General features: G+C 42.5%; 5 protein-coding genes across 8 annotated transcripts; 3 read left to right on the forward strand and 2 right to left on the reverse strand.

Annotated features, from left to right (window-relative positions):
* The first annotated feature begins 8,103 nt into the window (after positions 1 to 8,103).
* On the forward strand, positions 8,104 to 12,072 carry LOC104818119 (reticulon-like protein B21). Its single transcript, XM_019203001.1, has 10 exons — positions 8,104 to 9,257; positions 9,293 to 9,409; positions 9,513 to 9,554; positions 9,647 to 9,749; positions 9,846 to 9,920; positions 10,010 to 10,154; positions 10,520 to 10,589; positions 10,685 to 10,750; positions 11,386 to 11,508; positions 11,630 to 12,072. The coding sequence occupies exons 1-10, from the start codon at positions 8,405 to 8,407 to the stop codon at positions 11,848 to 11,850; spliced, it is 1,815 nt and encodes a 604-aa protein (XP_019058546.1). The 5' UTR covers positions 8,104 to 8,404; the 3' UTR covers positions 11,851 to 12,072.
* Positions 12,073 to 12,453: 381 nt separating this feature from the next.
* On the forward strand, positions 12,454 to 13,700 carry LOC104817828 (protein RTF2 homolog). Its single transcript, XM_010547162.1, has one exon. It carries the CDS (start codon positions 12,539 to 12,541, stop codon positions 13,574 to 13,576), a length of 1,038 nt encoding a protein of 345 aa, XP_010545464.1. The 5' UTR covers positions 12,454 to 12,538; the 3' UTR covers positions 13,577 to 13,700.
* A 98-nt stretch (positions 13,701 to 13,798) lies between these two features.
* Positions 13,799 to 21,830, reverse strand: LOC104817827 (trafficking protein particle complex subunit 5-like). Of its 3 annotated transcripts, none has more exons than XM_010547161.2 (9): positions 21,536 to 21,830; positions 15,407 to 15,478; positions 15,174 to 15,262; positions 15,018 to 15,081; positions 14,768 to 14,845; positions 14,597 to 14,673; positions 14,432 to 14,478; positions 14,188 to 14,295; positions 13,799 to 14,094 (listed from the first exon to the last, which is right to left on the reverse strand). In XM_010547161.2, exons 2-8 carry the CDS (start codon positions 15,476 to 15,478, stop codon positions 14,237 to 14,239), a joined length of 486 nt encoding a protein of 161 aa, XP_010545463.1. In that variant the 5' UTR covers positions 21,536 to 21,830; the 3' UTR covers positions 13,799 to 14,094; positions 14,188 to 14,236. The 3 variants fall into 3 exon arrangements, with proteins under 3 accessions (XP_010545463.1, XP_010545462.1, XP_010545461.1); XM_010547160.2 differs by having other exon boundaries at positions 14,432 to 14,498; XM_010547159.1 differs by lacking the exon at positions 21,536 to 21,830 and having other exon boundaries at positions 14,432 to 14,498; positions 15,407 to 15,598.
* LOC104817826 (FIP1[V]-like protein) lies at positions 15,815 to 19,857 on the forward strand. Its single transcript, XM_010547158.1, has 7 exons — positions 15,815 to 16,536; positions 17,114 to 17,361; positions 17,552 to 17,678; positions 17,760 to 17,828; positions 17,973 to 18,104; positions 18,213 to 18,314; positions 18,423 to 19,857. The coding sequence occupies exons 1-7, from the start codon at positions 15,826 to 15,828 to the stop codon at positions 19,653 to 19,655; spliced, it is 2,622 nt and encodes an 873-aa protein (XP_010545460.1). The 5' UTR covers positions 15,815 to 15,825; the 3' UTR covers positions 19,656 to 19,857.
* LOC104817825 (trafficking protein particle complex subunit 5-like) lies at positions 19,915 to 21,557 on the reverse strand. 2 transcript variants are annotated; one of them, XM_010547157.2, is made up of 8 exons: positions 21,464 to 21,557; positions 21,230 to 21,318; positions 21,074 to 21,137; positions 20,845 to 20,922; positions 20,677 to 20,753; positions 20,517 to 20,610; positions 20,266 to 20,373; positions 19,915 to 20,168 (listed from the first exon to the last, which is right to left on the reverse strand). In XM_010547157.2, the coding sequence occupies exons 1-8, from the start codon at positions 21,533 to 21,535 to the stop codon at positions 20,139 to 20,141; spliced, it is 612 nt and encodes a 203-aa protein (XP_010545459.1). In that variant the 5' UTR covers positions 21,536 to 21,557; the 3' UTR covers positions 19,915 to 20,138. The 2 variants fall into 2 exon arrangements, with proteins under 2 accessions (XP_010545459.1, XP_010545458.1); XM_010547156.2 differs by having other exon boundaries at positions 20,517 to 20,753.
* Positions 21,831 to 21,847: the final 17 nt, after the last annotated feature.

The raw sequence follows: 21,847 nt of genomic DNA on the forward strand, positions 1-21,847 counted from the left end.
GGCAATTCTATGCACCAAAAAAGTCTCTCACCCGTCTCGTTGATTCTCTTGCAGTGACACATATCACTTTTCCATTCGACCGAGGGAAACAATTCGGCTAAGACTACGTGGGAGAACGCGGAACTGTCACGTATCAAGCAGAGGATGATGAAATAATGCGGCTGTGTTGATATTTGCATGTACATCGTGATTTATACAACGCAGAGGACACTTAACCTAGCCTACAATTTAGGAAATACAATCGTGGAAATAACAACTCCCGCATGTTACGTGATAGTGAATATCTATTTCCCAATACCCTCCCTCAAGTTGGAGCATAGATGTCATGTGTGCCCAACTTGTCCAAGAACGTGTCGAACTCTTTCTTCCCGAGTGCTTTCGTAAATATGTCGGCTAGCTGGTTGAATGTTGAAACATGGCGAGTGGTGATCGTATGGCTTGTCAGATGATGGCGTAGAAAATGGCAGTCCACTTCTATATGTTTCGTCCGTTCATGAAACACGTCGTTGGCCGCTATTTGTAAAGCCGATTGGCTGTCACAGTGTAATGCCATCGGAGATGAGTGATCAACACCAAGTGTGCGCAACAAACCTTTAAGCCACAATAGTTCACAAGTGGTCACAGCCATAGAACGGTACTCGGCTTCTGCGGATGATAACGAGATGGTGTGTTGCTTCTTCGATTTCCATGAGATAGGCGATTGTCCAAGTTGTATTATCCATCCCGACAGTGATTTTCTTGATATTGGACATCCTGCCCAATCGGAATCACACCATCCATATAACCGTAAATCGGAATCAGAACGAAGCAAAATGCCTTGTCCCGGACAGCGCTTAAGGTATCGGACAACTCGAAGAACGGCATTCCAATGGTCTTCGCGAGGTTCCTGCATGAATTGAGACAGAATATGCACTGCGTAAGTGATGTCGGGTCTGGTAGCAAGTAGATATATCAAGCGTCCAACGAGGCGTCTGTATGGTTCCGGATCGTGTAGAAGTGGGCTCGTAGATAGGCCGAGTCGATGGTTTTGATCAATCGGAAAAGATGCTGGTTTTGCTCCCAATAAGCCCGACTCAGTGAGAATATCTAGAGTGTACTTTCGTTGGCATAGAGAAATGCCCGAATGATTGCGAGCGACTTCGATACCGAGAAAGTACTTGAGAGATCCAAGGTCTTTCATGTGAAAGCACTTGCCGAGGTACGTCTTGAAGACGTTCATGGCAAGAGGGGAATTCCCTGTGACAAGGAGGTCATCGACATAAATCAAAACATGAATCCGAGTGTCTCCCTTGTCAAAAACGAACAGTGAATGGTCGGACTGCGATTGAACAAATCCATAATCCCTTAGGGCTGCACCAAGTTTAGCAAACCAACAGCGCGGCGCTTGCTTTAAACCGTATAAAGATTTTCTTAATCGACAGACAAGGTGCGGGGAGGACGGTGTGAAACCTGGCGGCGGTTTCATATACACTTCGTCACCAAGATCTCCGTGGAGGAATGCGTTGTGTACATCCATTTGATGGACGTCCCATTGACGAGCCGATGCAACAGCAAGGAAAGTCCGAACCGTCACCATCTTTGCGACCGGAGCAAATGTTTCCTCATAATCAACCCCTTCCGTTTGTTTGTTACCCAAGATAACTAGTCGAGCTTTGCGACGTTCAATGGTGCCATCGGATCGATACTTGATACGATAAATCCATTTACATCCAATAGCTTTCTTCGTCGGCGGCAAAGGTTCAAGAGACCATGTATTGTTTCTGTCCAAAGCATTCAGTTCTTCCCGCATTGCCATACACCATCTGTTATCTTTAACCGCTTCTTTGTATGTACGTGGCTCTGTTTCTGTTGTCACGGCAGCTAAGAACGCCATGTGTGATGGACTGATATTAGTGTAAGAGACAGAGCTGGCTAAGGGATAATTAGTACCTGTGATACCCGAATCTGTTGAAGCATTGACGGGAGACAAAATGTTCGTTGAAACCTGCACTGTGTTGGTGACGAAATTTCGAAGAAGCACATTTTGGAATTTCTGTCGGTGACCCCTACCGAGGGTGGTGGGATCAGGTTCTTGTTCTGGAGTTACGACAGTTTCCAAATCAGCATGATCATGAGTAAAAGAAGACGAGGCACTGCCCATATTTGTGTCCATGTCATTCGATTGCAGAGGAGCTGAAAGCAATGGCGAAGAATGATCATCTGATGTCTGAGGAGCAGTACCTCCAACAGGTAGGGGAGCTGGAGGCAGAGGGTCATCCGGATCATGCGGAAACAGAGTGTTCGACGAAATCAATGGTAGAACTGAAGGTGACGAAGCAGGTACGTTCTCCGAAAATGGAAACCGATTTTCGCAGAAGACCAAATCTCGTGAGACCTGAAACTTCTTAGTTTCAAGGTTGTATATCCGCCATCCTTTGGTTCCGGATGGATATCCAACAAATACAGATTTGAAACCCCTCGGAGCAAACTTATCACCACTGCGATTTTGATTATGAACGTAACACAAGCTTCCGAAAACTCGAAGATGATCATATTTTGGAAGCTGCCCATGTATGAGTTCATAAGGTGTGCGACCATCCAGAATCGTTGACGGAGTTCGGTTAATGAGATAACCCGCTGCTAACACACTGTCACCCCAAAATTCAATGGGTAAATTGGCCTGAAACATCAATGCTCTGGCGACATTCAAAATGTGTCGATGTTTGCGCTCAACGCGACCGTTTTGCTGAGGCGTTCCGACACACGACGTTTCATGCAGAATCCCTTTATCGGCAAAATACGGGCGCAAAGAGACGAATTTTGAACCATTATCTGATCGAATTGTCTTGACATTGGTGTTGAATTGTCGATCAACAAAAGAAATGAAATTTCGCAGATGTACTGATGTTTCATCCTTGCACTTAAGTAAATAAATCCATGTGCCGCGAGAATAATCGTCAACGATTGTTAAAAAATACCGTGCACCCGAGAAAGATGGTGTTCTATAGGGCCCCCATAAGTCACAATGAATCATCTCAAAGATTGCTGAACTTTTATTAATACTCAACGGAAAAGAATCTCTGGATTGTTTGGCACGCAAACATACATCGCAGTGCTTATTGGCGGAAAAATCATCAGCAGAAAATTTGAAACTCGGAATCTGCGCAAGCACCTTCGGCGATGGATGACCCAAACGTTTGTGCCACACTTCAAAAGAATGAGTATCCAACGTCCTGACTGCTGCGAGATTCGCTGCGCTTATGAAATAATAAAGTCCGGCTCGCATTTCACCCGCTCCAATCGGCGTCTTTGTAGTGCGGTCCTGGATGATACAGAAGTTTGGAGCAAATGTCACAAAACAATCACAGTCAGCCAAGAGTTGTGAAATGGAGATCAAGTTCGTATGAAGCCCAGGAACATATAAAACGTTCGACATTCGGAGATGGCTGCTGAGAATGACCGATCCAGATAACACAGATAATACTCGTCGACCATCAGGTAGGATGACAGAACATGGCAGTGTGGAACACAGTTGGGTCAGTGCAGAGTTATCTCCTGTCATGTGTTGAGAACAACCACTGTCTAAAATCCAGGAAAGTTCAGACTTCTTACCAGTCATTGTGGCGGAGCTATCACTTTGGCCGGGGTTGAGCAAATGCAAGAGAGATTGCCATTGTTCTGACGTGATTCCAGCAAGAATTCCTTTGTCAGCATCATGAATCAGTGTAGGAGGTTGGCTGGACGAAGCATTCGAGGTGATCCGTGCAGCATTGGCTCGGGCGACCATATGGCTGTTTCGATCATCGTGATTCTGTGGTGCAGAAGATCCTCGGCCGCGACCAGCTCTGTTCCGAGGTCTGTCTCCCCACCACTCGGGAAACCCAATTAGTTTGAAACAACCTTGAGCATCATGTCCGGTTCTGCCACAATTCGAACACAGGGTTGAGGTATCTTTTTCGGTTGGTTTCGGCCTAGATCTCGGAGCAGAGCGAACCGAGAATGCCGCTGCGTCGTGTCTGGCATCATCGACGTGTGATACTTGATGAGTTGCTTCATCTTGAACAACCATGTTATAGGCTTCTTCAATTGTTGGTAGAGTATGCCGTGAGAGGAGACTAGATCTGATAGTGGTGTATCGGGTGTCATCAAGTCCCAGTAAAAATTCATAAAGCCTATCTTCATTCCTTTCTTTTTCCAATGTAGCAGCAATATCACACGTGCATCTGTTGCATTTGCAGACTTTCAAAGTCCGAAAGTTTGCCAACTCGTCCCATAATTTCGTGAGCTTTCCGAAATACGATTCGACGGTCATTCCGTGTTGCCGACAATTGGCAAGGTCACTGCGAAGTTTGAGGAGACGCGGAGCCGTGGTCTTTCCAAATCTGCGCTTCAAATAGTCCCATAAATCGGTTGCGAATTCACGATGAACCACATCAGATCGTATGTGAGATTCAAGTGTGTTCTTGATCCACGAAGCAATGAGGGCATTGTTCGTGTCCCAATCTTCAAAATCGGTTGATTGTTCGGCAGGTTGTGGAATGGTTCCGTCGACGAAACCAAACTTCTTCCGTGATTTGAGTGCTTGACGAATATTAATCGCCCATTCGTCGTAATTGTCTCCACGCAGCAAAGGCTGAGACAAAATCAAACCCGGATTGTCGCTCGGGGTGAGATCATAAGGTGAGATCGTTCGTCGGGGTGTCGGTGCTGTCATGTTCGTTGGAGTCGGGTCAGGATTCGAAGTTGGAGTCGGGGTCGGATCGGAGGAGTTGTGTCCGGTGTTGGTAGACATTGAATCGAGGTTTTAGAGTGGAATTTGTGGTGGATCGTGCTCTGATACCATGTCACGTATCAAGCAGAGGATGATGAAATAATGCGGCTGTGTTGATATTTGCATGTACATCGTGATTTATACAACGCAGAGGACACTTAACCTAGCCTACAATTTAGGAAATACAATCGTGGAAATAACAACTCTCGCATGTTACGTGATAGTGAATATCTATTTCCCAATAGGAACAACTATGAATCACTTTTTTTGTGTTGAACCTTGAGGACAAGATTCTTTTCGACAGAGGAATATTGATGCAAACCTACCGGTTCGTCAAAAGAAAACTATTTCGTATTATGAATGAAACCAAATCAAAGTAGTTAGCTTAACATAAGGAAGAATCAGTCTTCCTCACCACCTGGATTGAAAGACATGCAATCTCTCACTTCTATTTTCTTGTTTTCAACATAACTTGCATTTGTATTATAAAAAGTCATTGAGATAATGAATAAAGACAGATAATTTGTTTTGTAAAAAACATTGTTGTCAACCCTTACTCTGATTGGAACCTATCAATTTATGTCCGCATTTCGGCTCAAAACCATCCAAAAATATCAAAATTCGGATATAAGTTTTTTATCCGAAAAAGATCGGATTTTCGAGTCTGCAGTTAAATCGAGTTTTAGACCGATCCAAAAACTTTTTCAAAAAAAATTAAAAAAAAAATTGAGCGGATTGGATCAGAACGGTCCGATCGGTGCACGAATTTTATATGGTTATAATTAGCTTTCGAACTTGGCTATATAAATCCGAAAAAAAAAAATCAAGTTAATCCGAATTAAATTTGAAACCCTCGAATCGAATGCGATCTTGATTCGGGGTCGGGACAGACAGGGTCAATTGACACCTTGTTGTAGGGCTAAGTGGAGGTCCGAACCGACTGATGTTGAAAAATCAGCGGATGAGTTGTGGTTAGGGGGGGAAATGCCAGTCGAACCCAGAGCTAGCTGGTAATAGAAAACGACGTCGTTTCCGTTATTTTATGATATATTTTTTTTTATAAAATTCGTAAATTTAACTGGGGAAAAAAATATTCGTGTAATTTTTCCTTACATTTAAGTATTAAAGTGAGAGATAACAGAGGTGAAGTTTAACGATCATCACCGTACGAATAATCTGAAGCATAGGGTGGCGTGCCATGAGTCACGTGTCCAAGACCACGTGCCGTTCACGTTGCGTGATCCCTTTCCTCTCCTCTTCCCAGCGATCTATCACTCATTGAAACAGTATCTCTCCGCTGTCGCTGATGTTAGTAGCGCCAGCCACCTGTCGTTTAAGATTGTACGGCCGATGGTCGGTGGCCATGAATGGTCTCTATGGTAGCTCGTCACAAGATCTCTGCGGTCTCAGTCAATAATACTCGTTCACTTCCATATACATATATATATTTGCCAATATTTACTTATGTTTCCCCGAAATCAATCGAATTAAAAAAAAAAGAGGGATATTTATTTGTAACGTTATTCACTTTACGCACACATGATGGAAAGAGAATCTTGCGTTCTACGAAGGTAATAGTGAATTAGGGGTGAACATTTTATGATTCGTATTGAAATTTGATGGTTTGGTTTGGAAATAATTTATTCGGTATTTAAAAATTTGTACAAAATTAGTACCGTATATTATTCGGTTCGGTTTCGATTTTTATTAAAAAATTATATTCTTGTAAGAAAATTTCGGTTTTTCGAAAATTTTATAAAATTTGATTCGGTTTTGTTCTAGAAAATTCAGTCCTATACAAAACATCTACTCTATGGTGTACTGTCGGTGGAATTCTATGATTTTTCATTTCTTAAACAAAAATGTGAGAGAGAACAGTGAAATCCCAACATTCTCAAGTGACATTTGACGTCCCCTTTTAAAAGGGCGTTCTCCACTTTGTTGAAATAAACGTGAATTAGTGTAAATGTGAATGTTATGAATTAAAAGTCGTTGTTGAATATTTTAAATTTTTTTATAAAAAAAAAATCTTTTTTGGTGGGGAGGACGGGAATATACGTGGCTGTATCACTAAAATTGTTTGTGCGTGAACATATAAATGTTTTTTTTTATGAAAATGTGAATCATATTATATATAATAATTTAAAAACGGTAATCGTAAATCTACAGAAACCCATGGCAAGTGGTATACAAAAGCCCTGACAAAGGGAATAACATACAAAAGTTGGTCTATGAAATATTAGGAGGATCTCTCGAGATAATGTCAATCTTGTAGAGGCGATGATACAGAAGTTCGACACCGGATGACTTCATGGAGAAGAATATTTTTTACAGCTTTATCAATCTTTCTACAGAGGACTGATGGCGACTTAACAAGGTTTCGGAATAGGCGATTATTACGTTCTTTCCAAATTGCTTCCACAATATTTTGGAGTAGGATCCGTGCAAGCAGGGAACGACTACGACCACGATCATATGCTCAGGATTAAATATAATGCATGCAGCTTTTATCCAATTTAACATTTGATTCCTCCTACCATTTCCCTTTAGACAGTGTCATCATTTCTGTTCCATACGCTTGTTAGATAAGATGTTCCTTTCACGTTAGGAAAAAGGTGAAAAACTGGCAAATTTGTTTTGATTTAAGAAAAAAGAAAGAGAAAAGTAGGTTTTGTTTGATTTTTTTTAAAAAAAAAATAGAAATATAGAAAATATAAAGAAGCTATCCGTTGCATGTGAGACTAGATCACACGACTCTTTTTTTAATCCCGGTAATTGACCGACGAAAGGGTGCAGTTACACCTAATCATATAGACGAGAATTGAATTCTATTTCAACCCGTAATTACGTTTTATTAATTATAACAACAAAATGGTCCAACCCATCCAATTTTTTCATGGTATATAAACCTTCATGTCTCAATCATATAGTGTGATATGCTTTAATCAGCAGAAAGATGAATAAATGAAATAAATTATGTACTAAATTGCTCCCCTAAACCGTAGAAATCAAAGTAACCATTTTTGTTATTAACCGAATAGTTAAACCGAACTAATCCGAACAAGATATAATGGTAAGCCAATTGAATCTGACATAAAAATCGAATTGTTATGATTTTTCTAAATTTGAAAAACTGAATTTGATTAAAAACTAAAAAACGATTTTGTTTTAAAATTTTGAGTTTTTTACCAATAAAAAACTGAAATAAAATTAAATTGAATCGAAATTGATATAAAAATCGAATGGTTATCGTTCTTTTAATTCAAATAGCCAAATCCGAATATAATGGAAACTAACCAAAATCTGAGATGATTATTAGGAAGATATATATATATATATATATATCAGAGAGAGAGAGAGAGAGAGAGAGAGAGAGAGAGAGAGAGGCATAATTCATTCACAGCAAAAATCTATCCTACTGAGAAAGTAACGATCCAACTCTCTGACTCTTCTTTCTCTGTCTCTTGAGCTCTAAAACCATTTGTCTCTTCACTGTCTTTACCCAACAACCTCCATTTCCTTGAGCTTCAAGACTTGAATCATGACTCCAACTGAACCAGACATGACCCATTAGACCACTCAATTACCAGAAAGACAGCGACATAAAGCGCCATCAACGGGGGAAGAAAAGGTATCCGACATAAAACGGATAGAATGGAACCGACCGCAAGAAGTGGAGTTAGGGCAGGTTCTGTCTGGGAGAGCAGAATGCAGAGCGACGATGTCAAAAAAGGCATTTTCAGAGCGTTCGATGTCGAAAACGACGAGCACAATGATGGCGAAGGTGATGAGAACGAGAAGAAGAGCGAAAAGGCGTCTCCTTCGCCGGAGGACGGTGGAGCGGCCGTCGCTGGAAAGAGAGGGACTTGGAATTCCGGCCAGGAGAAGAGACAGGTACAGATTGGTGGAAGCAGATCCGACCAATGCGAGGATCAGTTCCGGAGAATCCCTCTGAAGATCACGAGACCCAGATCCAATATTCAGCTTCAGACAAAGAAGAGTCCAGTTCAGACAGTTAAGGCGAGATCCGAGCCTGTCACTCCGGCGAGGAGATCCAAGTCTGGGCTTAGTGGGGTAAAGGAGAAGTCTTCGCCTGTGTCGGTGAAGAAGGCGAGATCGGAATCCATGGAGGGAGTCGTGAAGAGCCCTGGTCGGATCAGGAAGTCCCGATCTGAATTGTACAATGGCGTCGTCAGATCCGACGAATTTGAATCAGATCCTCCGAGAAAAGCGAAATCCAGCTCGGCTGAGGACTTTGAAGATTTGAAGCAGCAACCAGAGCCTGGAGAAGACGACAAAGGCGAACTTGATGAAGACAAGCCGCAGAACCCAGATCATAAACCGAAAGAATTTGGTGTTTCTCGAGAGAAAATCATCTCGACAAAGAATTCGAACACCGATGAAGGGATTGACAATGACAATGAAGACAAAGGGGACGAAGAAGAAGAAGAAAAGGAAGAGGAGGAAGAAGCATATGAAGAAGAGATAGAAATGGAGAAGAAGAGCGGCAGATTAGCAACAGGGTAGTGTAGGAGATCAAGGTGCGTTTTGATTTCAATCAGTCTCACGACAGAACAAGTTCGCGTCCTTCCGCTGTCGGAAAAGTTTCGCCACCGGCGGCCAAAAGAGCCACGTCCGGTTACACAGTTCCGACTGAAGGTTTCAACCCACAGTCCACTCTCTGTATTATTTTTTTTGGTTGGTTCCTTATCCGCCTCTGCTCGTAATCGATGCTCTGTTTTTTTTGTGCGAGGGGTGGCAGAACAGAGCTTCTGTCGGTCACAGAGCAAACTGCAGAGCCTGGGTGAGAGATCTTGATCTACTTTGGTTTTTTATTTATCGAAATAATTATGGAGCAATAATTGTGTGTATGCATGTGTGTATATGTGAATGTAGTGGATCTGGTGATGTGGAGAGAGGCATCAAGGACGTCACTTGTGTTCGGGACCGGGACATTCCTCATCGTCTCTTCCTCTTACGCCAATGACCTCAACTTCAGGTTCCATTCCCTTCCTTCCTCACAGCGAATTCCCCAACAAAAAAAAATTCCATCTTAACCCGCAAAAAAAAAAAAAACCACCATTGATACACGCAGCTTAATATCGGTGGCAGCCTACGTGGGACTCGTCTACCTGGCCGCAAACTTCGTATTCAGATCAATTCTCCACAGGTGAAAACCACCCTTTACTTAATTTTAGTTATTTTGATTAGATTTTTATTTATGATTACTCAAATGGAAAACATGAGGAATGTGGGCAGGGGAGAGGGGGAGAGAGAGGGAGATGGAGAGATTTTGAGGGAAGAGGAGATAGTGAGGATGGTGAGAGCAATAATGCCTTACCTCAACGAGCTCCTCCTCACTCTCAGAGCTTTTTTCTCCGGCGATCCCTCCACCACCATCAAGGTTTTTTTTTTCTCTCTCTCTTCCTCTTTTTTATATAAAAAATGGATGAAAATAGTGAATATTAGTTATAAATTAATTTGGTTATAATCAATCAAAATTCTTGTCAAATGATGAAAAACTAATTTTTAAACTTTTTATTTGATAAAATTATTTCTAAATTTAAAAAGATATATCATTATAATTATCAAATTTGAAAAATATTTAATTATAATTTCTAAACTTGTTTTTTTATCAACGTCGTCAAAGTTTTTTACGGTAACAATTAACAAATTTGATAATTATAATGATATAAAATTATAAGTTTGATAATAAATATTACTAAAAATTATTGGTGCAAAAGAGACGATGATTGAAGAAAATTACAGATGGGAGTGGTGCTGTACGTTCTGGCCAGGTGCGGCTCCTCTATTACCATTTGGAAGATGACTAAATTGGGTAAATTTTTCTTCTTTGAAATCAGCCGGAAATCTTTACTTTTTTTTTTACTGAGAGAAGCTGATGATATCATATGAACGTGGTGGGTGTTGCAGGCTTTTTTATAATATTTACAGTCCCTAAAATCTTCACCTCGTATTCAGCATGCCTGACGGCTTACGGTGATTCATATTACCCTTTCCCTCTTTCTCAAGTCTTTTTGGTTCTGACACGTTTTGATGCCTTGCCCTTATTCTTATACATGAAACATGCACGGTGAATCTTTTTTGTTGCAAAGTTCAGACTTGACATTCGGTAAAAAAAGGAAAAAAAAGTTCAGAACACTTAACAAGCATTGATTTAACTAGGGATGCCAATCGGGTTGGTCTAAACCCGAGCCGAGTACGGTTTTTTTTTTGTCTAAATAACCAAACTCAAACCTGATCTATAGACGTCGGGCTTAGATTCAGACTAGACCGATCCGCTAAATTTATTCTTCGAAATTTATTTTTTTGAAAAAAAAAATCGAGATTTCGAACTGACCCGAAACCCGTTCTACCTGATTCGAAAGTTCGAAAATTTTTGGACCTAAATATCTCGTCTAAAGCCCGTTATTTTTCGGGTCGGACCGGGTCTCAAAACAAAATTTACACCCTAGATTTATCCTATATATTGGGTGTATCTCTAATTCAGTACAATACCCATATTTGGAAGATGCATATATACTTTTTTTTGGTACAATCTGCATGGGTGTATGTATGTATATATATAATATTTGTATTGACGTGGATGGGTGTATATATGGAAATGAATGCAGCTCAATTCTGGGTGAGGAGATTCAGGGACGCGTGGGAGTCATGCACCCACAAAAAGGCCGTGGCTTTGGCCATCTTCACCCTTGTCTGGAATCTTTCTTCAGTGGTCGCTCGCGTTTGGGCCGGTAATATATATATACATATACTTTCACATTTTCAGATTTAAAAAAAAACATAATCATATATACGCAGTGTTAATAAGAAATAAGATATTTGATACATGTATATATACATACACGCATGCAGTGTTCATACTATACGTGGCGTTGAGATATTACCAGCAAACGATAATGGTGAAGGGTGGATGGAGAGGGGAAGAAGAAGAAGATGGCGAGGAGAAACCAGAAGAAGAAGAGGGGGGGCAGCCTCAAGTCAAAAGGGCGTCAACGGTCGTACGGAAACAAATCCCAACTGTCTCTCCTTCTAATCGCATTTTTATACCCAATAAACTCAAGAAATTATCTTAGTATATGCGCCCATACATACATTCATTATATTGCAGTTTTTTTTGGTTAATAATAAATTAGTTTTTTTTTTTGTGTGTGTAATAATATCCTTGTATTGTATAGTAAATCTCTAGCCATCCCGTCAAAGATGTTTGGGGTTTGTCTTTAGTAATAGTCCGCTTTTTCGGGTCGGGTATTTGTAAACCGGATCTATCCAAATTAATATGTAACTTTATTCTGTAATCGGATCAAATTTGATATATAAAATTGAATTACGTAAATTTATGATATTTGTATAACAAGAAAACGAATTTGATTGAACAACAGAAAAATTGTAATTCTTTAAAATAAACATTTTGATTATTAAGAATTGAATTCAAGTTAAAAACTGAATTCAAATCTAATCGGACCGTGCCGAAATAATCCAAAAATATCCGTCGAACTCCGACATCATTCATTCTCTCTTATACCTCGCAGCTTTGATTCTTTTATTGGGCCTTTTCAATTACAGGCCCAATAGGGGAAAATATTCTGCTCTCAAAGCCCAATAATATCTTTAGAGTCTCGTGTCGGTTACGCCTTGTATAAATACATCCCACACCATGCATTATTATTAATCTCGATTCTCTCTCCTTGGAAAACTTCCTCCTCTCTCCCACGAAGCAAAGTTCTGATCAGGAACCCTAGGTTCTCCTCTCGCTCCAAAATCATGCGACTTCGTCCCCAGATCTTCGTCAAATCTCCGTTCAATTATCAATCCCTGGCCCTGAGATTGGATCCAACCCATTCTCTCATAACCGTAAGTGCTCTCCATTCCTTACTCGAATCATCGCACCGTCAATCATTGTCAGATTTCTGCTTCGTCCTCAATGGGAAGCCTTTGGATATCACTTCCCGGATCTCTGTTTCCGAGATTCCTCCGGTCTCCACTCTCACTCTGTACCCTCGCTACCGTGCCGGCGGAGGCGACGGCGGCGCCACGGGTGCCGAGTCCCGCGACTGCTACCTCAACATGTACGCTGAGAAGAAGCCCGATAAGGTTGACCCGAACGAGCAGAGGCTCTCCAAATGGCTAAACTGTGCTCTGTCGAACGAGCCTCTCACTGAGCCTTGCGTCACCGATTTCCTCGGCAACGTCTTCAACAAAGTACCGCTGGTTGAGGCCTTGGTCTCCAAGAGGTTGCCGAAGCAATTCTCGCACATAAAGGGGCTCAAGGACATGGTCAATATCAAATTCACCCCAATCACTGTGTCCGATCAATCCACCAGAGACGGTTCTAGTGCCCAGTTCCAGTGCCCGGTGTCAGGACTCGAGCTCAACGGGAAATACAGGTTCTTGGCACTGAGGGGTTGCGGACACGTGCTTAGCGCCAAGGCCTTGAAGGAGGTGAAGTCTTCTTCCTGTTTGGTCTGCCATACGGATTTCACCGAGTCAGATAAGATACCAATAAACGGTAGCGAGGAGGAAGTGGACGTCTTGAGGGAGAGGATGAAGGAGGAGAAAGCGAAGAAAGGCGCATCAAGGAAAAGCGCATCGAAGAAAGGCAAGAACAGCGAAAATGCAATGAAGCGAAGACACGACAATGGAGCAGTCGGGGATGGTGCTGCGGTAAAGAAGTTTAGAGCTGGGGATATGGCTCCGGCCAATGCTACCAAAGAGGTGTATGCTTCGATATTCACTTCATCTAGAAAGTCGGATTTCAAAGAGACTTATAGTTGCAGGTCACTGCCGCTCGGTCGGAACTGATTTGATTTGGTGTTGATCTCATTTTACTTGAGATGTTCCGTTCATGTTTTTACTTGTTTGGCTGTCGTGTAACTTCTTGCACTTTATAAAACAATCCATAAATACATAAAATCTCTTATTATTCCATTGTGTAATAAACTATTGTAGCGATGAACCTGTAATCTTCAATTCTAAAACTGTAAAAGTTTTCTACTTTACATGAATGTATCTTCTTGCACTATATAAAAAAACCAACCCACTGTGCTGACAAAACTGTTACATTGTGCAATAAGCTCTTGTAATCCTCAATCATAAAACTCGCAAAAGGCTTCTACTTTACATGAATGTACAGCCACGTCTATATCAGATTTGGCAAAACACTTCATACAACAAATCATCACTTCTCATTGTATATTTACGTGACAAAAGCTCGGTCTATGTCTATGTCCATGTCCATGGCCATCTCACCAAAGAACACAAAGGGAAATAGAGTTTGGCGTCAAGTCAGCCTAGCCTAGCCTCGCCTCTCGTTTCAGCACCTACGAGATGACAGAAAGGTGGGAATGAATTAAAGGCCAAGTTTTTGCTAAAAGCTTATGAACATAAAATTTTTGTTACTGTTCGGCATTAACCTCTTCAGAAAACTTAATCAAAATGGTGGTCCGAGGACGTTGTTGTCCTTCAATGGGAACAAAATGAGCCGTTACAACAGCAGGAAACCCTGCACCCTCCAGAACTCCCTGCATATAGTGGATGTAGATAAAACCGACAGCTGATTCCTCGGGCTAACCATTTTCATTAGCAAATTCAGGATTCATGCTTCGTGACTCAGTGATCTGTCTACCGTCCGTAATTCATGCAAGGAGGGTCACTCACCTTGACTATCCCGGCAGCAAACGCCCCAGAGTTGAATGTTCCCATATCTTTTGGAATTGAAATGAACCTGTAAAGATCCATCCTTTATCTATGGTTTGGCTTAAATCAACAACACGACAGTCATTCCTCAAGTGTTTACAATTAACGAATGAGTTTGACCGTAACCTGTTCACGAGAAGCTCCTTCTCACTGATCATGTACTCATCTTCATGTTCTGTCCCTTTTTCAAGCGAGTCAGCAACCTAAGCCGTGAATTTTCAACAGTAGACTTATAAGTATATCCAGAAGCAGACATGATGCTGATTACATCAGATAGATTAAACTGTTAGCGCCCACCTTTCCAAACAACACCTTCCACACTGTACTATGGACGAAAGACAGAATTCCAAGCAATCTTGTCTCCCTTCGGTTTCCCTGAAAGAACAAAAGTATTCACAACACCAAAGAGACACTGGATTCTTATTCCATGGACAAAAAAAAGTTCTCTTTCAAGTTTTTAAACGAATGAATTACGATCCAATGGGTAGATTTTTGCAGAAAAACAGGAATGAGGATCTTGAATTGAAGATCGGATGGGGAGCCGTACCTTCTCCCTGTGGCAAAGAAGTTCTAGAACTCGAGCTCCAACTGCATACCCGGCATCCTCAAGTCTGGAGAGAAAATGCCATGGACAGGAAAAAGAAAGTCAAATTTCGTCGAATAATTCCGATTCCCAGATGAATTCAGAGAGTAATGAGGTCACCTTCTTTCCAGTTCGGCAATATTGTCGACCTGCGTCTGGTTGTACTGAACAAGCTCCGAGAATAAGAAAGCAAATGCACTCAAGCTCACCTGCGGAAAAAAAATGGTGGAATCCGAATAAAATGATGGAGTGTAAAGATCATATCACCATTGCAATCAGTTCCAGGACACAATCCATGGCGTAAAACACGAAAAGAGGAAAGGATCGAAGCGAAACGTGGATCTAACGAAGACCTCTTGTTTGCCTTTGCCGAGGGGCTTGTCGAGAACGTTGGAATACTGCTTCATCTTCCCAACTCCGATCATCTTTTCTCAAATCCGCAGTTTTTTTCCCTGAATCCTCTCTGTTTCGAGGAAATTTTTCTAGGAAATGGGGTTTCTCGCTCTCGCTCTGTATATAGTAGAAACTCGAGATCGAATGATGGGAAAAAAATTATTTTTTTCCTTTTTTTTGCGCACCAACTATATATATATATATATGTATATATGTGTGTGTGTATTTGGCCGTAAGTAATGAAATAAGAAACTCGATAAAAGGAAAGGGGGCGGAAACCTGGAAACCATTTTCCCCTCCGAAGCTCCTCTCTCTCTCTCTCTCTCTCTCTCTCTCTCTCTCTCTCTCTCTCTCTCTCTCTCCGTAAAATCCAGTGTGAATGGACGAAGACGATGAGTTCGGAGATCTGTACACCGACGTTCTCCAGCCCTTCAAATCCTCCGACGTTGCCCCGCCTCCGCCTCCGCCTCCGCCTCCCCCTTCCCACTCTCCGATTGACCTCAACCTCCATCGAGATTCCTTCCCCCGGAATGGAGCCGCTCCTATTTCGAGGGTTTCCGACTCCAAATTAACCTCTCCAGCAATTGACAAGGACATGAAATTTGATATCGAAGACGCCGATACTGATGCTTTACCTGCTATTCCTGGTCTTTCTATGCCCGCTTCCGAAGCGGAACCGCTTCCTGCGTTGCCTACAGATCGAAGCCCTTCAGGAATTGGCAAGGCTAGTGATCGGGCGATGCGCGGACAGGGTGACGGAGAAGGAGATGACTGGGATAGTGACAGTGAAGATGATTTGCAGATAGTGTTGAACGACAGTAGCCGAAACGGCCTGATCGGAGCTGAGAGAAGAGAAAATCCGGACAACGACGACGAAGACGATGAAGAACCGCTTGTTATTGTGACGGACACCGACCCAAACCAAGCCATGGAGGAGCAGCTCTGGGCAGAAGATAGTCTGCAGGCGAGGGATGGAGACGGCAAAGATGGAGGCGAGGTTGGGAAGTCAAGTGGAGCAGGAGGTGCGACTGCAGCCCCCAAAACTGGGTATATCGGTTATGGGTATCACCCATTCCATTCTCAGTTCAAGGTCAGTGTCAATGCTACACTGTTGTCACTGGTTAGATTCTATGGTGGTCGGGGCTTTTCCTTGTGGCCCCGATTTGGTTTACATGAATTCCTGAGTCTATTCTCTCCTTTGTACTCGTTCCACCCTAAATGTGAAAGCAAATGCAGAGAGTTTGATAAGACAAGCTGGAGACTTTTTCTAGATTTGCGCCTAACGTTTTTTCTTTGCTACATGTGATTCAGACAGCAGTCTAGGTGTTGAAACGGTTTAAGCACCTAATTACTGATTCGCTTCCTTGTATCGCCATTCCTATGTCACTGCCTATCGCAATAGGTCCGAATTTACGGGGAATATAAAAAAGGAATCTTTTTTGACAGTTTGCAGCAATTGAATAGAAGCAAAAAGAATTGTAAGACCAATTCTAACGCAAATATGCCACAGAAGACTCGTAATTCGTTGGAACTGATCATGCCAAAGTCTTGCGCTTTTTTAAAACAAGGCTACCTTTATGTATATCTTGATCTTTGTTAGTATGTACGTACTTTATTGTGCTGTCTCTCTCTATATTTGACATATGCATATCTGTCTCTTCTTGCAGTATGTAAGGCCAGGGGCTGGCCCAATTCCTGGAGGTACTGCCGCACCTGCTACTGGAATCTCCTCCTCAGGTCAAGTTCGTCCACCCGTTAATGCAGGTTTTATGGCTGGTCGTGGTAGGGGAGACTGGCATCCACTGGGAATGAAAAATGCTTCTGTTCCACATAAAGGCTTCCACCTGGGCTCTGGTACGCCTTGGGGTGGCCGGGGATCTGGTGTTGGCCTGGACTTTACCCCTCCTCCTCACAAGTAACTTCCTATCTGTTGATTATATCTTGCTTCCCCAACAAAAGATGTCTACACATGTGCACTATAACTCGATTTAATAGTGATTGTTTTTCACTTATCTGTGATTTGGTGTCTGGATAAAAATGACCAAGTTCTGATGCATAGAGATCCACGGTTCTTGTATTGAAGTCTGTCTTTGTGATTTTTGTAGGACTATATTTGAGGTCAACATTGATGGTTTTGAGAAAAAGCCTTGGAGATATCCTGGGGTTGATACCACTGACTTCTCCAACTCCGGGTTGACTGAGGAGAGCTGGAAAGATTATTGTAAACAGCTGGTAGTTACTTATTCATGTATCATATATCTTTGCTTCCGTAACTTGATAGTACTGAGAAGTTCATCCTTCAACCTTATGCAGGAGCAACACCGTGTAGCGACCACAGTGCAAAGCAGAATTCACGTTTATGAAAGCGGGAGAACAAACCAAGTAAATCATATCTTTCTGACACCTTGTTTATATTTAAAGTCTGTTGGTTGGGTTTAAAGCTGCACAAAAATATTAGAAACCGATGCATTTAATCTGGAAACGAAGTTCTAATCGCTCTTGTTTTTTTCTTTCTAAATTTCTTAGGGGTGTGATCCAGATCTGCCTCCAGAGCTAGCTGCAGCAACAGGTGTTCAGGGTGTTCTTGTTGTCTGCTCGAATCTAGTCAAACCAGACGCTATTCAAGGTGATTCAACGAAAGGACCTGCATTGCCGCTAGTATGTTTCGTCCTGCCATTTTCTCGTTCCATAGCCCGGAACATCACAGTGCTCGTATAATCCCATTAGTTTTAAACTGTTTGACCTGCTTTTTGAATTTTTGTTCAGCCACCTGGAAGACCAATACTTGTGGAGGCTGGTTCTGGTGAGCGTCTACCATCGATTCATGCACGTGGGCCTCGGATTCATGATACAGATGCTATAATCGAGGTTATGCATGTCTTTAATCTTAATTATTGGTCCTCGGTAGGCGAACTGTTTGTGAGGCGTTTCATCTTGCTATATATTTAATACTAAACTACTGTGATTCATGGTCAGACTGTCTACCAGGACTCGCATAAGGACGAACCCTCAACTGGAAATGGTGTGGATCAAGCGGGCAATAGTCTTCCTGAAGAAAATCTATTAGGTGATGTTAACACATGCTTCTCGATTTGCTCTCCTTGGAAATCTTCCTCCTCTCTCCCACGAAGCAAAGTTCTGATCAGAAACCCTAGCTTCTCCTCTCGCTCCAAAATCATGCGACTCCGTCCCCAAATCTTCGTCAAATCTCCGTTCAATCATCAATCCCTGGCCCTGAGATTGGATCCAACCCATTCTCTCGTAACCGTAAGTGCTCTCCATTCCTTACTCGAATCATCGCACCGTCAATCATTGTCAGATTTCTGCTTCGTCCTCAATGGGAAGCCTTTGGATATCACTTCCCGGATCTCTGTTTCCGAGATTCCTCCTGTCTCCACTCTCACTCTGTACCCTCGCCACCGTGCCGGCGGAGGCGACGGCGGTGCCACGGGTGCCGAGTCCCGCGACTGCTACCTCAACATGTACGCTGAGAAGAAGCCCGATAAGGTCGACCCGAACGAGCAGAGGCTCTCCAAATGGCTAAACTGTGCTCTGTCGAACGAGCCTCTCACTGAGCCTTGCGTCACCGATTTCCTCGGCAACGTCTTCAACAAAGTACCGCTGGTTGAGGCCTTGGTCTCCAAGAGGTTGCCGAAGCAATTCTCGCACATAAAGGGGCTCAAGGACATGGTCAATATCAAATTCACCCCAATCACTGATCAGTCCACCAGAGACGGTTCTAGTGCCCAGTTCCAGTGCCCGGTCTCAGGACTCGAGCTCAACGGGAAGTACAAGTTCTTGGCACTGAGGGGTTGCGGACACGTGCTTAGCGCCAAGGCCTTGAAGGAAGTGAAGTCTTCTTCCTGTTTGGTCTGCCATACGGATTTCACCGAGTCAGATAAGATACCAATAAACGGTAGCAAGGAGGAAGTGGCCGTCTTGAGGGAGAGGATGAAGGAGGAGAAAGCCAAGAAAGGCGCGTCGAGGAAAAGCGCATCGAAGAAAGGCAAGAACGGTGAAAATGCAGTGAAGCGAGGACACGATAATGACAATGCCGGGGATGGTGCTGCGGTAAAGAAGTTTAGAGCTGGGGATATGGCTCCGGCCAATGCTACCAAAGAGGTGTATGCTTCGATATTCACTTCATCTAGAAAGTCGGATTTCAAAGAGACTTACAGTTGCAGGTCACTGCCCCTCGGTCGGAATTGATTTGATTTGGTGTTGATCTCGTTTGGCTTGAGATGTTCCGCTCACGTTTTGCTCGTTTGCTTACCATGTAACTTCTTGCACTTTAAAAAACAACCCATAAATACGTGAAATCTCTTGTTGTTCCATTGTGTAATAAACTCTTCTAGCGATGAACCTGTAATCTTCAATCCTAAAACTGGAAAAATTTTGTACTTTACATGAATGTATTTTCTTGCACTCTATAAAAAAACCAACCCATTGTGCCGACAAAACTGTTCCATTGTGTAATAAGCTCTTGCAATCCTCAATCATAAAACTAGGAACAGGCTTTTACTTTACATGAATGTACGGCCACGTCTATATCAGATTGGCAAAACACTTCATACAAATCATCACTTCTAATAGTATATATACGTGACAAAAGCTCGGTCCATGTCCATGGCCATGGCCATCTCACCAAAGAACACAAGACTGAATCTAAGGGAAATAGAGTTTGGCGTCAAGTCAACCTAGACTCGACTCTCTTTTCAGCACCTGCGAGAGATGACAGAAAGGTGGGAAGGGATCAACGGCTAAGTTTCTGATAAAAGGTTATGAACATCAATTTTTTTTGTTACTGTTCAGCGTTAACCTCTTCAGAAAACTTAATCAAAATGGTGGTCCGAGGACGTTGTTGTCCTTCAATGGGCACAAAATGAGCCGTTACAACAGCAGGAAACCCTGCACCCTCCAGAACTCCCTGCATATAGTAGATATAGATAAAACCGACAGCTGATTCCTCGGTCTAACCATTTTCATTAGCAAATTCAGGATTCATGATTCATGCTTCGTGACGCAGTGATCTGTCTACTGTCTGTAATTCATGCAAGGAGGGTCACTCACCTTGACTATCCCGGCAGCAAATGCCCCAGAGTTGAATGTTCCCATGTCTTTTGGAAATGAACCAGTAAAGATCCATCCTTTATCTATGGTCTGTCTTAAATCAACAACACAACAGTCATTCCTCGAGTGTTTACAGTTAACGAATGAGTTTGACAGTAACCTGTTCACGAGAAGCTCCTTCTCACTGATCATGTACTCATCTTCATCTTCTGTCCCTTTTTCAAGCGAGTCAGCAACCTAAGCCGTGAATTTTTAACAGTAGACTTAAATATCCAGAAGCAGACATGATGCTGATTACATCAAATAAGATTAAACTGTTAGCACCCACCTTTCCAAACAACACCTTCCACACTGTACTATGGACGAAAGACAGAATTCCAAGCAATCTTGTCTCCCTTCGGTTTCCCTGAAAGAACACCAAAGAGACACTGGATTCTTATTCCATGGAAAAGAAGTTCTCTTTCAAGTTTTTAAACGAATGAGTTACGACCCAATGGGTAGATTTTGCACAGAAACAGGAATGAGGAACTTGAATTGAAGATCGGATGGAGCCGTACCTTCTCCCTGTGGCAAAGAAGTTCTAGAACTCGAGCTCCAACTGCATACCCGGCATCCTCAAGTCTGGAGAGAAAATGCCATGGACAGGAAAAAGAAAGTCAGATTTCGTCGAATAATTCCGATTCCCAGATGAATTCAGAGAGTAATGGGGTCACCTTCTTTCCAGTTCGGCAATATTGTCGACCTGCGTCTGGTTGTACTGGACAAGTTCCGAGAATAAGAAAGCAAATGCACTCAAGCTCACCTGCGGAAGAAAAATGGTGGAATCCAAATAGAATGATGGAGTGAGAAGATCGTATCACCATTGACAATCAGTTCCAGGACACAATCCATGGCGTAAAACACGAAAAGAGGAAAGGATCGAAGAGAAACGTGAATCTAAGGAAGACCTCTTGTTTGCCTTTGCCGAGGGGCTTGTCGAGAACGTTGGAATACTGCTTCATCTTCCCAACTCCGATCATCTCTTCTCAAATCCGCAGTTTTTTCCCCTGAGCCTCGAGGAAATTTTTCTAGGAAATGGGGTTTCTCGCTCTGTATGGCGTAGTAGAAACTCGAGATCGAATGACGGGAAAAAAATTATTGTTTTCCTTTTTTGGGGCACCAACTATATATATATATATGTATATATGTGTGTGTATTTGGCCCTAAGTGATGAAATAAGAAACTCGATAAAAAGAAAGGGGGCGGAAACCTGGAAACCACTTTCTCCTCCGAAGCTCCCTTGTATCGTCTCTCTCTCTCTCTCTCTGTGTGATTGATACGTTGGGTGTTCC

This window comes from Tarenaya hassleriana, unplaced genomic scaffold (assembly GCF_000463585.1).
Source record: "Tarenaya hassleriana unplaced genomic scaffold, ASM46358v1 Cleome28, whole genome shotgun sequence".
NCBI lineage: Eukaryota > Viridiplantae > Streptophyta > Magnoliopsida > Brassicales > Cleomaceae > Tarenaya > Tarenaya hassleriana.

Coding starts and splice junctions, on each gene's coding strand:
- LOC104817827 (XM_010547160.2), bottom strand. CDS start 15,478: ATGATCGGAGTTGGGAAGATGAAGCAGTATTCCAACGTTCTCGACAAG. Junction 15,263..15,406: donor TCGGCAAAGGCAAACAAGAG/GTCTTCGTTAGA, acceptor TTTTTTCCGCAG/GTGAGCTTGAGTGCATTTGC. Junction 14,499..14,596: donor AAGGAGCTTCTCGTGAACAG/GTTACGGTCAAA, acceptor GGATCTTTACAG/GTTCATTTCAATTCCAAAAG.
- LOC104817826 (XM_010547158.1), top strand. CDS start 15,826: ATGGACGAAGACGATGAGTTCGGAGATCTGTACACCGACGTTCTCCAG. Junction 17,362..17,551: donor TTTACCCCTCCTCCTCACAA/GTAACTTCCTAT, acceptor TGATTTTTGTAG/GACTATATTTGAGGTCAACA. Junction 17,829..17,972: donor AAAGCGGGAGAACAAACCAA/GTAAATCATATC, acceptor TAAATTTCTTAG/GGGTGTGATCCAGATCTGCC.
- LOC104818119 (XM_019203001.1), top strand. CDS start 8,405: ATGGAACCGACCGCAAGAAGTGGAGTTAGGGCAGGTTCTGTCTGGGAG. Junction 9,555..9,646: donor GAGCAAACTGCAGAGCCTGG/GTGAGAGATCTT, acceptor ATGTGAATGTAG/TGGATCTGGTGATGTGGAGA. Junction 9,750..9,845: donor GCCAATGACCTCAACTTCAG/GTTCCATTCCCT, acceptor TGATACACGCAG/CTTAATATCGGTGGCAGCCT.
- LOC104817825 (XM_010547156.2), bottom strand. CDS start 21,535: ATGATCGGAGTTGGGAAGATGAAGCAGTATTCCAACGTTCTCGACAAG. Junction 21,319..21,463: donor TCGGCAAAGGCAAACAAGAG/GTCTTCCTTAGA, acceptor TTTCTTCCGCAG/GTGAGCTTGAGTGCATTTGC. Junction 21,138..21,229: donor ATTGCCGAACTGGAAAGAAG/GTGACCCCATTA, acceptor TTTTCTCTCCAG/ACTTGAGGATGCCGGGTATG.
- LOC104817828 (XM_010547162.1), top strand. CDS start 12,539: ATGCGACTTCGTCCCCAGATCTTCGTCAAATCTCCGTTCAATTATCAA.